At 47.2% G+C, this 17,964-nt stretch overlaps 1 protein-coding gene across 2 annotated transcripts in view; it reads left to right on the forward strand.

Moving 5' to 3' along the window:
* fkbp15b (FKBP prolyl isomerase family member 15b) overlaps positions 1-17,964 on the forward strand; it is a 171,687-nt gene that overhangs the window by 70,107 nt on the left and 83,616 nt on the right. For both annotated transcript variants that reach the window (XM_072488175.1, XM_072488176.1), the window contains exons 10-14: positions 3,385-3,527; positions 5,103-5,151; positions 5,666-5,782; positions 12,119-12,227; positions 15,885-15,979. In XM_072488175.1, the coding sequence (XP_072344276.1) occupies positions 3,385-3,527; positions 5,103-5,151; positions 5,666-5,782; positions 12,119-12,227; positions 15,885-15,979 (513 nt within the window). The remainder of the gene's footprint in view (positions 1-3,384; positions 3,528-5,102; positions 5,152-5,665; positions 5,783-12,118; positions 12,228-15,884; positions 15,980-17,964) is intronic.

The following is a 17,964-nucleotide window of genomic DNA, read 5'->3' on the forward strand; positions in this document are numbered from 1 at the left end:
TCTCACTATCCAATCCTCTGATCATCTTGTATGCCTCAATTAAGTCACCTCTTAACCTTCTTCTCTCTAATGAAAACAGCCTCCAGTCCCTCAGCCTTTCCTTATAAGATCTTCCCTCCATACCAGACAACATTCTGGTAAATCTCCTCTGCACCCTTTCTAATGCTTCCACATCCTTCCTATAATGCGGCGACCAGAATTGCACGCAATACTCCAAATGCGGCCGCACCAGAGATTTGTACAGCTGCAACATGACCTCATGTCTCCGAAACTCAATCCATCTCCCAATAAAAGCTAACACACCGTATGCCTTCTTAACAACCCACTCAACCTGGGTGGCAACTTTCAGGGATCTATGTACATGGTCACTGAGATCTCTCTGCTCATCCACACTGCCAAGAATCTTACCACTAGCCCAGTACTCAGTCTTCCTGTTATTCCTTCCAAAATGAATCACCTCACACTTTTCTGCATTAAACTCCATTTGCCAGCTCTCAGCCCAGCGCTGCAGCTTATCCATGTCCCTCTGTAACTTGTAACATCCGTCCGCACTGTCCACAACTCCACCGACTTTAGTGTCATTGGCAAATTTACTCGCCCATCCTTCTACGCCCTCCTCCAGGTCATTTATAAAAATGACAAACAGCAGTGGCCCCAAAACAGATCCTTGTGGTACACCACTAATAACTGGACTCCAGTCTGAACATTTCCCATCAACCACCACCCTTTGTCTTCTTCCAGCTAGCCAGTTTCTGATCCAAACTGCTAAATCACCCTGAATCCCATGCCTCCGTATTTTCTGCAGTAGCCTACCGTGGGGAACCTTATCAAACGCTTTACTGAAATCCATATACACCACATCAACTGCTTTACCTCATCCACCTGTTTGGTCACCTTCTCAAAGAACTCAATAAGGTTTTTGAGGCAGGACCTACCCTTCACAAAACCGTGTTGACTATCTCTAATCAAATTATTCCTTTCCAGATGATTATACGCCCTATCTCTTGTAAACCTTTCCAAGATTGTGCCCACAACAGAAGTAAGGCTCACTGGTCTATAGTTACCGGGGTTCTCTCCAGTCCCCTTCTTGAACAAGGGGACAACATTTGCTATCCTCCAGTCATCTGGCACTATTCCTGTCGCCAAAGATGACTTCAAGATCAAAGCCAAAGGCTCAGAAATCTCCTCCCTAGCTTCCCAGAGAATCCTAAGATAAATCCCATCCGGCCCAGGGGACTTATCTATTTTCACACTTTCCAGAATTGCTAACACTTCCTCCTTATGAACCTCAAGCCCTTCTAGTCTAGTAGCCTGAATTTCAGTATTCTCCTCGACTACATTGTCTTTTTCCTGTGTGAATACTGACAAAAAATATTCATTTAGCACCTCTCCTATCTCCTCGGACTCCACGCACAACTTCCCACTACTGTCGTTGACTGGCCCTACTCTTACCCTAGTCATTCGTTTATATCTGATATATCTATAGAAAGCTTTAGGGTTATCCTTGATCCTACCTGCCAAAGACTTCTCATGTCCCCTCCTGGCTCGTCTTAGCTCTCTCTTTAGGTCCTTCCTAGCTAACTTGTAACTCTCGAGCACCCTAACTGATCCTTCATGTCTCATCTTTACATAAGCCGCCTCCTTCCTCTTGGCAAGTGTTTCGATTGCTTTAGTAAACCACGGTACCCTTGCTCGACCACTTCCTCCCTGCCTGACAGGTACATACTTATCAAGGACACGCAGTATCTGTTCCTTGAACAAGCTCCACATTTCCATTGTGCCCATCCTCTGCCGTTTTCCTCTCCATCCGATGCATCCTAAGTCTTGCCTCATCGCATCATAATTGCCTTTCCCCCAGAAATAACTCTTGCCCTGCGGTATATATCTATCCCTTTCCATCACTAAAGTAAACGTAATCGAATTGTGATCACTATCACCAAAGTGCTCACCTACCTCCAAATCTAACACCTGTCCTGGTTCATTACCTAGTACCAAATCGAATATGGCCTCGCCTTCGTTGGCCTTATCTACATACTGTGTCAGGAAACCCTCCTGCACACATTGGGCAAAAACGGACCCATCTAAAGTACTCGAACTATAGCGTTTCCAGTCAATATTTGGAAACTTAAAATCCCCCATAACAACTACCCTGTTGCTTTCGCTCCTATCCAGAATCATCTTTGCAATCCTTTCCTCTACATCTCTGGAACTTTTCGGAGGCCTATAGAAAACCCCTAACAGGGTGACCTCTCCTTTCCTGTTTCTAATCTCAGCCCATACTACCTCCGTAGACGAGTCCTCATCAAACGTCCTTTCTGCCACCGTAATACTGTCCTTGACTAACAATGCCACCCCTCCCCCTCTTTTACCACCTTCCCTGCGCTTACTGAAATATCTAAACCCCGGCACCTGCAACAACCATTCCTGTCCCTGCTGTATCCATGTCTCCGAAATGGCCACAACATCGAAGTCCCAGATACCAACCCATGCCGCAAGTTTACCCACCTTATTCCGGATGCTCCTGGCATTGAAGAAGACACACTTTAAACCACCTTCCTGCTTGCCGGTACACTCCTGCAACTTTGAAACCTTACTCATGACCTCACTACTCTCAACCTCCTGTATGCTGGAGCTACAATTCAGGTTCCCAAGCCCCTGCTGAACTAGTTTAAACCCTCCTGAAGAGCATTAGCAAATTTCCCCCCCAGGATATTGGTACCCCTCTGGTCCAGGTGTAGACCTCCTGTTTGTAGAGGTCCCACCGACCCCAGAATGAGCCCAAATTATCCAGAAATCTGAAATCCTCCCTCCTGCACCATCCCACTTTGGGGTGAGACTCAACCATGTCCAGGGTCCAGGTTATCTTGCGAATAGAGAGCTTGGTAACTTCTTTCCGTCCACTTCGGTTGGATCGCTGTGCGTGGAATTGACACCAACTTTGAAGACTGGCACGAGATTGGTTGTGGGTCCAGTAGAATGGTTCAGTTTGAATGTGTGAGCGAATAATAATATGGAGCGGTTGTGCAATGATGACTTTGGGGGTGAATGCACATAGGCCAATATAGAGCAAGTTTTCCTGAAAACTAGTGTATGACGATTTTGGGCAGTGTGTGGTGTTTCTCTTTAAGAATTTATTTTTGTATATCCTGACCTTTCAAGACCAGCTGAAATATCATAGAATAGGTACAGCACAGAATGAGGCCATTTGGCTTGTCAACTTGGTGTTGCATGCTTGCATCGAGAGTCAAACTAAATACTAAACTATGATCATTGCTTGGTTGCTTCCTCAGTTAAGTGAATCAGTGGCAGGGATGGGGCACAGAGGTGATGTTTGGATGTTTATGTACTATAAAGTTGACTTTCTTACTGTCATCTCTGTCATAGGCAAAGTTTGCAAAGGAATCTGGATTCGACAAGCAGAGTACCAGCTCTCATGATTCAGTTGCATCTTCACCAGCCCCCAGTATAGAGAGCCTGGCCATGGAAACTTCGATCCCAGCACCAGTGTCTGTGCCTCCAAAGCCTGGGTATGGAAGGTGTAGAATGTTGCGAGCTTGCAGCCTTTTCTGCTCCTCTGACTTAAAATATCTAAATATAAGTTGATTAAAATGTCCTTTGGTATAGTTAGAGTTATGTTTTCTATTTTGAGTGTTGGTGACCTATTGCTGAAGCTGCCTGTGTGAGAAAGGACAGCATAAAATATTAGAATTCGTGCTGAAGTGCAGATGCTCTGAAGCTGAACCGCCACAGCATGCAAAAGGCAGAACAGGTTGCAAATTCTCAGCAGGTTTGGCAACATCTGTGGAGAGAGGAACAGAGTTAATATTTCAGGTCTATCACTTTTCATCAGAACTGAGAAAAGTTAGATAGGCTTTAAGCAAGTGAAAGGGAGGACAGTGGGAAAAAGAACAAAGGAAAGTTCTGTGATAAGGTGGAAGGAGCGATTAAATGACCAGAGTTGGCCGTGCTGGGCCAAGGGCACAATTAAGAAATAGAAGATGTGCTCTGAGCAGGTGTGGATTGATCACGATGAACAGCTGCTGTCTAAAAACAAAGTAGTGATAAACATGAAAGACTGAAACATGGGGGGGGAAGAAAGGAAACAAAATGGGGAGAGATTACAATCTGAAATTGTTAAACTCAAGTGTTGAGTCTGGAAGGCTGTAAAATGCCTAATTGGGTGGGCAGCACTGTGGCATAGTGGTTAGCATTGCTGCCTACGGCGCTGAGGACCCGGGTTCAAATCCCGGCCCTGGGTCACTGTCCGTGTGGAGTTTGCACATTCTCCCCGTGTCTGCGTGGGTTTCACCCCCACAACCCAAATATGTGCAAGTTAAGTGGATTGGCCGCGCTAAATTGCCCCTTAATTGGAAAAAATAATTGGGTACTCTAAAAATTTTTTATTTAAAAAATGCCTAATTGAGAGATGAGGTGCTCTTGCTTGATCTTATATTGAGCTTCACTTCAGTCAGAGGGCGGGAGGTTCCCGTGAGAGCAAGGTGGAGAATTCAAATGACAGGCAACCGATGGTTTGGGATCATGCTTGCAAACTGAATGGAGGTGTTCCACAAAGTGGTCACTGTCCTACATATGGTCGCCAGAAGGACCATTGTGTGTGTGTGTGGGGCGGGGGGGGGGGGAATAATGGCTACTTTTGCCAGCGATGCCCGTATCCTGTGAAAGACATATTTAAAAATTGTCCTGAATTCGAACCACAAATATTTTGCATTTTGTCAGAAACTTGTGCTGCAGATGTTGGTACAGCCAGACACTTGATAGAACAGTGCTTTAGTTCAGTGCCTGTCATAATGCAGTGGCTCAGCTGTTTGGCTTGTACTACTGCATCAAAATACTTGTGTCATAGGTTCTACTCCACATCAATGAGGACTGTCTGCTTCAGTGTACGACTTCCCTTGCTGCACCTCTGTTTTGCATACATTTGGTAAAATTGAAATGGTGGGGTGGGGGTGGGGGTTTGTGGCTTAGCATTTTTGGAATGCAGTGAATTATCTGAAATATTTTTGGATTTGACGAGGGAAAAGGCTCATCATTAAGAAGCTGTTGATAAGCATGACTATATTCCTGTTTTTCAACCTTTTCAGAGAGCATGTGGTGCGGGCCAAGTCAAATTCACTCAGTGACATGCTGGCAGTAAGTACGAGTTCCACTTGTTGCACTGTGACCCCTGCCTGCTTTTCAACTATCTTTTCATTTTCCCTTTGGCCAATGTATTTCTACTGCCCTCTCTCTTGCACTTATTTCCTGTACCAATCCTCAATTGGAAAAGCAATCCGACAACTAGTTCCTGATATCTGCTACTGTTGATCTCCAGTGAAGTATGGAAGAGCTGCATCCAGCTCTCCTCCTCCCTCCTTCCTCTGACTTTCCTGTAATGTGATGTGACTGAAAATGGACACTTGGCATGTGGAGAGTTTGTGGATGTAAATGCACGATCAAACACTTCCACAGCACAGAACTTTGATAAGCTATTGCATTTCTTAACTGAACACTTTGTAGCCCACCCATTCCACTTTTATATTCCAGTAACAAACTGAAATTTAGCACTCAACGGTTGGTTCACTCCCTGAAATAGAGAAGAATTTAAAGAATTATCTTTTCCTTGTTGTTGCTTACAGTTAAGGCAATTGTTCTCCCTCTTTCCTAGAATCCAGACACCACTAAAGCCAAATTAATTTCTCGAATGGCAAAGATGGGTCAGCCAATGCCATTTCTCACAGGAGCCCACTCTACACAGCCTGACTCCAGTGACTCAGAATTTGAGGTAAAGAAAGTTGGCAAGGCCCAAACCTGTGTTTTTCTCTTTTTTTCGCTCTGTGCATTTAATCCGCTTTCTGCATTGAATGAGTTTTCTGTTTCGCTAAAAGCCCAAATAAGTAAGGAACCACGTGATGTACGGCCGCAGACTCCATCCTTGACCACTTAGGAATGTATACAATTTAGCCTGATTGCTGCTGGAATAGTTTTCTTTTGTGTATGCTTTTGAGGTTTAGATGCTGTTATATGTAGGTTTATTGCACTATTTTTCCTAAGGGATTAACAACTCCGTGATCACTACAGTTTATCCATTGCAGCTGATTGCCAGGGTAATGAAACAGACTGACAATATATTATGCAGTACAGTTCAGGCATGATCTAAATTAATGATCCAACTGTGAGGGTTTCAATGCAAATGTCGATTCACTCCACTAACCATCTGTCCTAAGCACTGAAAGACGAGGCCAGCTATCCCCCTCGCAATAGTTCGGATGTGGGGCAAAAAATAAATCAGGAGATAGAGAAGGCATATAAAAATTGCAATATTACAATAATCAAGGGGGGCTTCAATATGCAGGTGGACTAGGAAAATCAGGTTGGTAGTGGATCCCAAAAGAAGGAATTTGTAGAATGTCTATGAGATTTTGTTTTGGGAGCAGCTTGTGGTCGAGCCTACTAGGGAAGAAGCAATTCTGCATTTGGTGATGTGTAATGAGTCAAACTTGATTAGGGAACTTAAGCTTCGGGGGCAGTGACCACAATCTGATAGAATTCGCCCTGCAGTTTGAGAGGGAGAAGCTGGAATCGGAGAAGCTGGAAGTGGATGTAACGGTTTTACAGTTGAATGAAGGAAACTACAAAAACATGATGGAGCAGCTGGCCAGAGTTGATTGGAAGGGAAGTCTAGCAGGGAGGACAGTTGAACAGGTGTTTTTGGGGGTTATTCGGAAGGCACAACAGAAATTCATCCCAAGGAGGAGGACAAGGCAATTATGGCTGCCAAGGGAAATTAAGGACAACATAAAAGAAAAAGCATACAATGTGGCGAAGGTTAGTGGGAAGCGTGCAGAGAACACCTAAAAAAGCAAGAAGGAGGGAAAGATGAAATATGAATTTAAGCTAGCTAGCAATATAAAAGATGATTGCAAAAGTTTTTTTTCAACATATAAAAGGTAAGAGAGAAACAAGAATGGGCATTGGCCACTGGAAAATGAGACTGGCGCAATAGTAATAGGGAACAAAGAAATGGCAGAGAAAATGAATAGATACATTGCATCAGTCTTCAGAGTGGAAGACACCAGTGGCAGACCAGAATGTCAAGAGAGTCGGGGAGCAAAGGTGAATGTAGTGGCCATCACTAAGTAGAAGGTGCTGGGGAAACTGAAAGGTCTGAAGCTGGATAAATCACCCGGACCGGATGGACTACACCCCAGAGTTATGAAGGAGATTGTTGAGGAGATTGTGGGATCACTGGAGGCAGGAAGGGTCCTAGAGGATTAGAAAATGGCTAATGTAATGCCCCTGTTTAAGAAGGGAGAGCGGCAGAAGACAGGAAATTATAGGTCATTTAGCCGAACTTCGATTGTCGGTAAGATTTTAGAGTCGACAACCAAGGATGCGATTGCGGAGTACGGGAAGTGCATGGTAAAATTGGACTGAGTCAGCACTGATTCGTCAAGGGGAGGTCAAGCATGACAAATCTGTTCAAATTCTTTGCGAAGGTAATGAGGAAGTTAGACAAGGGAGAACCAGTGGACGTGATCTATTTCGATTTCCAGAAGGCCTTTGACAAGGTGCCGTACAGGAGGCTACTAGATAAGATAAGAGCCCATGGTGTTAGGGGTAAGGTACTGGCATGGATAGAGGATTGGCTGACTGGCAGAAGGCAGAGAGTGGGGATAAAGGGGTCCTTTTCAGGATGGCAGCCGGTGACTAGTGGTGTTCCGCAGGAGTCCATGTTGGGACTAAGGGCATTGTTGCTATGTTTACAGATGATGCAAAGACATACAGAGGGACAGATAGTGTTGAAGAAGCAGAGGGCCTGCAGTAGGACCTGTACAGGCTAGGAGAGTGGGCAAAGTAGTGGCAGATGGAATACAATGTGGAAAAGTGTGAGGATATGCACTTTGGAAGGAGAAATGGAGGCATAGACTATTTTCTAAATGGGAAAAGACTTCGTAAATCAGCAGCGCAAAGGGACTTTGGAGTCCTAGTTCAAATTGTCTTAAGGTTAACATGCAGGTTCGGTTGGCAGTTAGGAAGGCAAATGCAATGTTGGCATTCATGTTGAGAGGGCTGGAATACAAGAGCAGGGATGTACTGCTGAGGCTGTGTAAAGCTCTGGTCAGACCCCATTTGGAATATTGTGATTAGTTGTGGGCTCCATATCTAAGGAAGGATTAGTTGTGGGCCCCATATCTAAGGAAGGATGTGCTGGCCTTGGAAAGGGTCCATGATCCCCGGAATGAGGGGCTTGTCAAATGAGGAACAGATGAGGATTTCCAGATAACGGAAGCTGGACCTGGCAGGCAAAAAGGCAACCTCCCCAGCTCTGTTTCCCTCCATGGGAGATTCACTGGAAAACATTCACTTTTGCCCCGGCTCAAATTTGTATTCCCGAGAATGAGCCAAAACTCCTAAGCAGCTTCATTAGCTCCTCGACTTTGGAGAGGGTCTGTCACATACACAACAAATCATCCAAGTAGAGAGAAGCCCTACATTCCCTGCCCCCCTACACCCCTCCATCTAATAGATTACCTCAATGCTATGGCCAAAAGGCTCAATTGCCAAGGCAAACATTAGCAGGGACGGACACCCCTGCCTTGTGTCTCTCTTCAGCTGGAAATATTTTGAGCTCAGGGCATTCGTATGAACCTGAGAGAAAAAAGAAAAATCTACTCGTGGGTGTAAAAACTCCATGGGTCTGCACCCTCCCATGTGTTCCATAAAGGCCAAGAGTGCATTTGCCATCCAAGAAGGACCCAAAGACTTGGGCTCGATCTATCCAGCCAAAGGTTCAGTACACCGTTAAAGTCCCCTCCCAGGATTAGCTGGTGTAAGTCCAATCGAGAGCCGAAGCCAGCGACTTGTTGAAAAAATCTGCATCATCCCATATACACTGACTAATAATATTTTTTATTATTGTTGCAAGTAGGCTTACATTAACACTGCAATGAAGTTACTGTGAAAATCCCCTAGTTGCCACACTCTCTGGTGCCTTTTCAGGTACACTGAGGGAGAATTCAGAATGCCCAATCTGCCTAACAACATGTCTTTCGAGACTTGTGGGATGTGTCATGTGAGAGTACCCTTTAAGAAATGGGTGTTTAAGAAATGTACCTGCTCATGTTACTGGAGTGATGTCAGAGTGTGGGTGGAGCTGAGCTCCACTTCTGCTTTTTAGTTTCAGTTTGAGAAAGAGCTTGGGTGTGCCTGTGTTCTTTCAGTGAGCTGCACAGCTGTTGATCTCTGCCACACAAAGACTATCTATGGATCATTTGGCGAACTCAGAATTGTAAAAAGGTCTCGGTATTAAATGTAATCCTAATGTGTTCCTGTCTGAAGGTTTGTTAAGTCTTTTGGATGATAAAAGGACAGCATACAGGTTACTTAGTGTTTTATTCTTTGGGGGGTGTATTTGATTTACTAGTTGCTAAGATGTTCACTTTGTTTTAGAAAGGTTAACTTGAGTTCATAGAATAAACATTGTTTTGTTTTCTGCTGTACCATACCTGTATAGAGAGCTGTGTGCTCCCCATACCACAATCTATTAAAAGTTGTGGGTCAGGTGAACTCCATGATACACTTTGGGATTCTCTAAACTCTGGCCCATAACAGATGAAACCGGAGGACCCGGAGGAAACCCACGCAGACAGGGGGAGAACATGTAGACTCTGCACGGACAGTGACCCAAGCTGGGAATTGAACCTGGGATCATGGCACTGTGACAAAACAGTGCTAATCACTGTGCTACCGTGCAGACTACCGGGGTGTCCATCAACGACCCACTGACCATTACATACCTCCCATTTGGATCTATCAGAATCTTAATGCCAAACAATATACTTTCTTATTAACCAAAATCGCAACTTCCCGGGACTGTTATGGGCCAGGGTTTAGAGAACCCCAAAGTGTAGCATGGAGTTCACCTGACCCACAACTTTTTAATAGATTGTGGTATGTGGAGCACACGGCCCACTCTACAGGTGTGGTACAGCAAAAATGGAAAAGTAATTTTTAAAGCAAAACAATGTTTATTCTATGAACTCAAGTTAACCTTTTTGAAACATGCAGTGAACATCTTAGCAACCATCAATTCAAATACAACCCCCAAAGAATACAACACTAAGTAATCCTTAATAACTTCTCAAACAACATCCAGAAGACAGAAGAAACACCTTTTAACAGAAGCACATAAGGTTTACATTCACTACTGAAAACATTTATAATTCTGTATTCACCAAATGGTCAAGGGATAGTCTTTTCATGGCAGAGAGATCAACAGTGCACCAACTCTGTCTGTCTTCAGCTCCAACACTGAAAATGAAACTAAAACACGCCCTGCTGCAAACAGCCTAAAATGAAAGTAAAAAGCTGACAGACAGCCCAGCTCCACCCACACTCTGACATCACTGATAAACACCCATTTCTTAAAGGTACATTTCTTAAACACCCATTTCTTAAAGGTACTCTCACATGACCGGACCTACAGTCAAACCGCGAATGATAGACTTGCCCCACCCAGCCCTTCTCTTGGCAGTCCAACAACTACTCAAAGAGAGCCGACACCAGGCCCACCCAAGATGGCCGCCACATCCACCATCAAGACTGAACAAAGAAAGGTTTACAGCCAACTTCAGTGAACTACACCCCCACCATCACATCCAATTAACCCAGCAAACAACAACAAGGCAAACAAAAACCCCCACCACCCCCTCCCAAACACCAAAGCTCATGCTAAACCTCTCATCCAGCTGCAGATTCTCCCATCTCTCCGTTCCCGTTAACTAACTATTTAGCTAGCAGGACGGCCCCCATACAGAGTAATAAACATAACAAAAAATAAACCCAGAGCGCCAACCAGTCCCTCCCCCACCCAAATCTAACTTTAATCGTTCCAAGGGGAAAAAAAGACATGAACAACAGCCACCCCACAAAACCCACAGTAAAAATCCAGATACAAAGCTCCAAAACGCCCAAAACACACACCACCAAAACCCCAAAGTTCCCACTCCTACCCCCAGACATGCATCTCCCAACCAATATAATTCACACAGTTATCACGATCCCATTTCATGTTTCTGAACAGACGCCTCAGCCTCCTCCAGAGTTTCAAAGTAGTAATCTTTCGATTGATAAGTCACTCGGAGGCGCACCAGGTAAACCACGCCAAATCAAACATTCCTCCAATACGATGCAACCTTGGTTTGTTGAATGCTCCACGCCTCGTGGCCAGCTCTGCTCCAATATCTTGATAGATCCTCTTGCAACCGAGCCACCATTAAGTTACATGAATAGGATGGGAATAGAGGGATACGGACACTGGAAATGTAGAAGATTTTAGTTTAGACGGGCAGCATGGTCGGCGCAGGCTTGGAGGGCCGAAGGGCCTGTTCCTGTGCTGTACTTTTCTTTGTTCTGTCTCCAGGAGCAATTTCCCAAAAAGTCCACCGTGGCTCTCAATGCCTTGTCACCGGCCACCTGCGCCATTTCCAGACAGGTGATCTGGTCACTTTGCCTTGAAAGAGCTGCCTCCACCTCTTTTTAGCTCTGCACCCTGCGCCTTAAACACTTCATCCACTTTTGCCAAGGCCTCTCAAATAGAGGACATCGTCCCCTCAATTGCTCTTTCATGATCCTCCGAGACCTTCTGCCATAGGTTCTGAAGTTCCCCCGCTAGATGCCAGGAAACATCTTAGCGATTAATGGAGTGGCCGCCGATGCTGCAGGAGCCTCTGCCATTTTCCTCACAGACCTAGCTCTCGACGCTTCCAAGTTTGACATGGTTTTCTAATTTTTCTCCTGCTTAGTCTATTATTTATTGGGCATCCATTTGGCTGGGAATCTTAACCCATTGATCTAATCAAACTCCAGCCCAAATTTCCTCAAAATGGGGTAAATATGGGGCGAGATCCACCTTGTGTATGACTGCTCTTCTACATGTCGCCACCGAAAGAATCCCATTTGTATCTCCATGCATCAGATGTAATTTTCGCATTCCAGATACTGAGGCATAATATGGGCCGTTGTTGTGGGCTGGTTTGGGTGATTACAGCTGAGCACATGTTCTTTTTCTGATTTTCTTTCTCCATGATCTCCTTAACATTCTGTATCAATCCCACAGGATCATTCATTGCGGGGTGCCCCCCTTGCTGCCCCATCGCCTGTCCCATCATCGGTTCAGCACACTGCACATCATGCTCACAATCTGCCTCCACAGCAGCCAGCACCAGGTGAGGCCTCTGTTCAATTAATTAAATTTGACCACTGTCATAATTTTTCGCACAATTTGAATAGGTTAATAATTTCAATTGGACCCCGCACTGGGTGGAGTTGGGGGAGGAAAGGGACCAGCGCCCACTGTGGCGCTTGGACGTGGGACTGTTGGCAGATGAGGTTTGTGGGCGGGTCCAGGAGTGCATTCAGAGATACATAGAGGCCAATGATAATGGGGAAGTACCGGTTGGTGTGGTTTGGGAGGCTCTGAAAGTGGTGGTTAGGGGAGAGTCAATCTCAATTAGGGCTCACAGGGAGAAGAGAGAGAGGACGGAGAGGGAGAGGTTGGTGGGGGAGATATTAAGGGTGGATAGGAGGCATGCGGATTCCCCTGAAGAGGGGCTGCTGAAGGAGCGGCGGAGCCTCCAAACGGAATTTGATTTGTTGACCACGGGGAAAGCGGAGATCCAGTGGAGGAAGGTGCAGGGGGCAGTATACAAATATGGGGAGAAGACGAGACGGATGCTGACACATCAGCTACGCAAGAGGGAGGTGGCAAGGGAAATTGGAGGAATCAGGGACAGAGGGGGGAACACGGTGCGGAGTTCGGCTAAAATAAATGAGGTATTCCGGGATTTCTATTGGAACCTGTATAAGTCTGAACCCCCGGAGGGGGGGAGGGGATGCGGCGGTTCCTGGACCAATTGAGGTTCCCGAGAGTGGAGGAGGAGCAAGTGGAAGGCCTGGGGGCCCCGATTGGGATAGAGGAGCTGGTTACGGGGTTGGATAGCATGCAGGCGGGCAAGGCCCCGGAGCCTGATGGGTTCCCAGTCGAATTTTACCGGACGTTTGTTGATCTGCTGGGTCCGCTGCTGGTGAGAACCTTCAAAGAGGCGAGGGAGGAAGGGATTCTCTCCCCCCCCCCCCCCCCCCCCCCCCCCCCCCCCCCCTAGAATGTCTCGGGCGCTGATCCTTAAGCGGGACAAGGACCCGCTGCAGTGTGGCTCATATAGGCCGATCTCGCTCCTTAATGTAGATGCCAAGTTGCTGGCAAAGGTCCTGGCCACACGGATTGAGGATTGTGTCCCGGGAGTGATACACGAGGACCAGACGGTGTTTGTGAAGGGCAGGCAGTTAAATGCAAACGTACGGAGGCTCCTGAATGTGATTATGATTCCCTCGGAGGGTGGGGAGGCAGAAGTGGTGGCGGCAATGGACGCGGAGAAGGCCTTTGATCGGGTGGAGTGGGAGTACCTATGGGAAGTGCTTGGCAGGTTTGGGTTCGGGGAGGGGTTCATAGGGTGGGTCAGATTGTTATACCAGGCCCCGGTGGCGAGCGTATCTACGAACCGGCGGAGATCAGAATATTTTAGGTTGTACCGTGGGACGAGACAGGGGTGCCCCCGTCCCCTCTGTTTGCTTTGTCAATTGAGCCGCTGGCCATGGCATTGAGGGAATCTAGAAACTGGAGGGGGTTGGTCCGGGGAGGGGAGGAACATCGGGTCTCGTTGTATGCTTATGACCTGATTTTGAACATCGATCCAGTGGAGGGGATGGTCGAGGTCATGCGGATCCTTAGGGAGTTTGGGGACTTCTCAGACTACAAGCTTAACGTGGGGAAGAGTGAACTCTTTGTCGTGCATGCGAGGGGCCAGGAAAGGGGGCTGGAGGAGCTGCCGCTTAAGAGGGCGGAGAGGAGTTTCCAATATTTGGGTAGTCAGGTGGCCAGGAGTTGGGGGGTCCTGCATCAGCTTAATTTGGCAGACCAGAAGGAGGAAGACTTTAGAAGATGGGACGTGTTGCCACTCTCCCTGGCGGGCAGGGTGCAGTCCGTTAAGATGACAGTCCTCCCTAGGTTCCTGTTTGTGTTCCGGTGCCTGCCCATCCTCATCCCCAAGGCCTTTTTTAAGCGAGTAAGCAGGAGCATTATGGGGTTTGTATGGGCAAGTAAAACCCCGAGGGTCAAGAGGCGGTTTCTGGAGCGTAGCCGGGACAGGGGTGGGCTGGCGCTACCGAACCTGTGTAGTTATTACTGGGCAGCCAATGTAGCAATGATTCAGAAATGGGTAATGGAGGGAGAGGGGGTGGCGTGGAAAAGATTAGAGGCGGCGTCATGCGTGGGCACTATCTTGGGAGCGCTGGTGACTGCACCTTTGCCGCTACGCCGACGCGGTATACCACAAGCCCGGTGGTGGCGGCGACACTGAAGATCTGGGGGCAGTGGAGACGGCACGGGGTGAGTTGGGGGCCTCAATTTGGTCCCCAATACGGAATAATCATAGGTTTGCACCGGGCAGGATAGATGGCGGATTCCTAAACTGGCATTGGGCCGAGATTAAAAGGATGGGGGACCTATTTATCAACGGTGCTTTTGCTAGCCTGGGGGCGCTGGAGGAGAAATTTGGGTTACCCCCCGGAAACGCTTTTAGATGCATGCAGGTGAGGGCGTGTGTGAGAAGGCAGGTAAGGGAATTTCCGCTGCTTCCCACACGGAGGATCAAGGACAGGGTGACCTCAGGTGTATGGGTGGGAGAGGGCACGGTCTCGGCGATCTATCAGGAGTTGCAGGAGGCGGAGGAGCTGAAGGGCAAGTGGGAGGAGGAGCTGCGTGAGGAACTGGATGAGGGTTGTGGGCGGAGGCCCTGGGCAAGGTTAACTCCTCCTCGTCTTGCGCAAGACTTAGCCTGATCCAGTTCAAAGTGGTTCACAGGGCACATATAACAGGAGCGAGGATGTGCAAGTTTTTTGGGGTGGAGGACAGATGCGTGAGGTGCTCGGGGAACCCAGCAAATCACGCCCATATGTGCTGGGCGTGCTCATCGCTAGAGGGGTTCTGGACGGGCTTCGCAAAGGCTTTGTCCAACGTTTTGGACACTTGGGCAAAACCGAGCTGGGGATAGCAACATTCAGGGTATCAGATGAGCCGGGAGTATAGGAGCCGAAAGAGGCCGGAGTTCTGGCCTTTGCGTCCTTGGTAGCCCGGAGGAGGATCCTATTAATGTGGAGGGATGCGAAACCCCCAAGCGTGGAGGCTTGGATTAATGACATGGCAGGGTTCATCAAGTTGGAGAGGATAAAGTTTGCCTTGCGAGGGTCTGTGCAGGGATTCTCCAGGCGGTGGCAACTGTTCCTAGGTGGAGGTCAAGGGCAGAAGCAACCCAGGGGGGAGAAGGGGGGGGGGGCGGTTTGGCTTGTTTTTATTATTATTTTTGTTCTTAGTTTGTTAGATAGTTTAATGTTTAGTGGTTTAAGTTGTTGGAGGGGATGGTGTAAGGCCCCCCTTTTTATTTTTATTTTTGGAGTGTTTTGTAAAAAGTTATTGAAAACCTTGAATAAACATATATATATATAATATATATATTTAAAAATAATAATAATTTCAATTGGGGTATGTACAAATATTATTTGGTATTTTCCTTGGTATTCACTTGGCACACTGACCTGTTGTAAAGCCACCATGGCTAACATTGCAGTTTTGACCTAAGAGTTTGAATCTGGAATACACTTTGTCTTCTGTCACTGAATAATGCCACACTGGCAATTCACACACTACTGGGCAGCTCGCTCTCAAAAATTTGCCAATTTACTTTTGCATTTGAACTACTCCATTTGTCACTCCTTGCAGACTGTTACTTTCCTGAATTATCACCAATATTCTCTTTCCGTATTAACAGTGCCTGTTTCTATGCACCCGCCATCCTCCGCAGCATTAATGCCAGTCACTATGTCTGCACAACATGGACTGCCTGGCAGTGGACAGTCCTTCCAGGTACATTGCAATATCTTCCATCAATTTGGGCTTGAGTGAGCAGAGGTAAGGGGGCAAAACTTTCAATTCCCTACTTATATTTAACTTGGAACTCTGAGAGTAGTCCAGAGTAGTTTCAGTTACTGACTGAACTTTTGAGTTGAATTGGCCCAAATGAACCTCTATCAAATAGTTGTGACTGTGTTAATTTATCAACTGAGCAAGGGAACAGGTGGGCAGCACGGTGGCGCAGTGGTTAGCATTGCTGCCTCACGGCTCCGAGGTCCCAGGTTTGATCCCAGCTCTGGGTCACTGCCCATGTGGAGTTTGCACATTCTCTGTTTGTGTGGGTTTTGTCCCCACAACCCAAAGATGTGCAGGCTAGGTGGATTGGCCGTGCTAAATTGCGCCTTAACTGGAAAAAAATAATTGGGTATTTAAATTTCTAAAAAAAGAAGAGCAAAAAAACTGAATAAGGGAACATAGGAGCAGAGGTAGTCAGCAACCAGCTACCACGGAGAATTTGCACTGATTTCAAACCAGGAAGCAACAAGTAGATTTTATCTTCACTTTTTATAATTTTGCAGAAAAAGAAACTTGTGTTTCCTATGCTTTTTGGGATCATTGGACGTCTTAAAACGCTTTACAAGCAGTGAAGAAATTTTGAAGCGTGATCACTGTTGTAATGTAGCAAGCATGGCAGCTAAGTTGCTCACAACAAACAACAATGCGACAATGACCAGATAAAATTTTTAATGATTATGGGATAAATATTATGCCAGGACATGGGATATTTTCTATCCATCTGAGCAGGCAGATACAGTCTTGATTTACCAGCTGTAATATCTTTTTTTTAAAAAAATTAATATTTATTAAGGTTTTCACAGAATATCAGTAACAAAATGAAAAGGGAACCCAACAGGGTTAAGTACAAAACACAGTCCAAAAAAGCAACCCTTCATACCCCCCTCCCTCCTGTACATAAATAATAAATTAACACCCTGACTTAACACAAAGCAAATATATACACCCCCCCAGACCCCCCAGTGTAAATAAACAAACACAAAAATAAAGTAAACCCCCACCCCCCCCACCCCCGCCATTGACCAATGTCTACCATTCTGCCAGGAAGCCTAAGAACAGTTGCCACCTCCATATCGTTGATCCAGGATTCCACGCTTGGGGGCCTCGCATCTTTACACTGAAGAAGAATCCTCCGCCGGGCTACCAGGGACGCAAAGGCCAGAATACCGGCCTCTTTCACCTCCTGCTCTCCCAGCTCCTCTGCCTCCCCAAATATTGCGAGCCCCCAGCCCGGCTTGTCCCTGGAACCTACCACCCTCGACACCGTCCTCGCTACACCCTTCCAAAATTCCTCCAGCGCTGGGCACGCCCAGAACATATGGGTGTGGTTCGCTCGGCTCCCCAAGCACCTAACACACCTGTCCTCGCCCCCAAAGAACCGGCTCATCCTTGTCCCGGTCATGTGTGCCCTGTGCAGCACCTTAAACTGTATGAGGCTGAGCCTCGCGCACGAAGAGGAAGAGTTCACCCTCCCTCGGGCATCTGCCCACGTCCCTTCCTCGATCTCCTCTCCCAACTCCTCCTCCCACTTACCTTCACCTCCACCACCGAGGCCTCCTCCTCCTGCATCACCTGGTAAGTTTTGCTGCCTGGCATACGCCCTTAATTGTAAGTACGTGAAGGTGTTCCACGGGGGGAGCCCATACTTCTCCTCCAGCTCACCCAGGCCCGCGAACGTCCCGTCCACAAACAGGTCTCCCAACCTTCATATTCCTGCCCTGTGCCACCCCGAAAACCCTCCATCTGTTCTCCCTGGGACGAACTGGTGATTCCCCAGTATTGGGGTCCACACCGAGGCCCCAACTCTCCCCCCCGCCCCCTGTGCTGCCTCCACTGCCCCCAGATTTTGAGGGCAGCCGCCACTACCGGCTCATGGTATACCTCCTTGGAGGGAGCGGCAGCGGCGCCGTTGCCAACACCCC

Source organism: Scyliorhinus torazame, chromosome 22 (genome assembly GCF_047496885.1).
Source record: "Scyliorhinus torazame isolate Kashiwa2021f chromosome 22, sScyTor2.1, whole genome shotgun sequence".
NCBI classification, from domain to species: domain Eukaryota; kingdom Metazoa; phylum Chordata; class Chondrichthyes; order Carcharhiniformes; family Scyliorhinidae; genus Scyliorhinus; species Scyliorhinus torazame.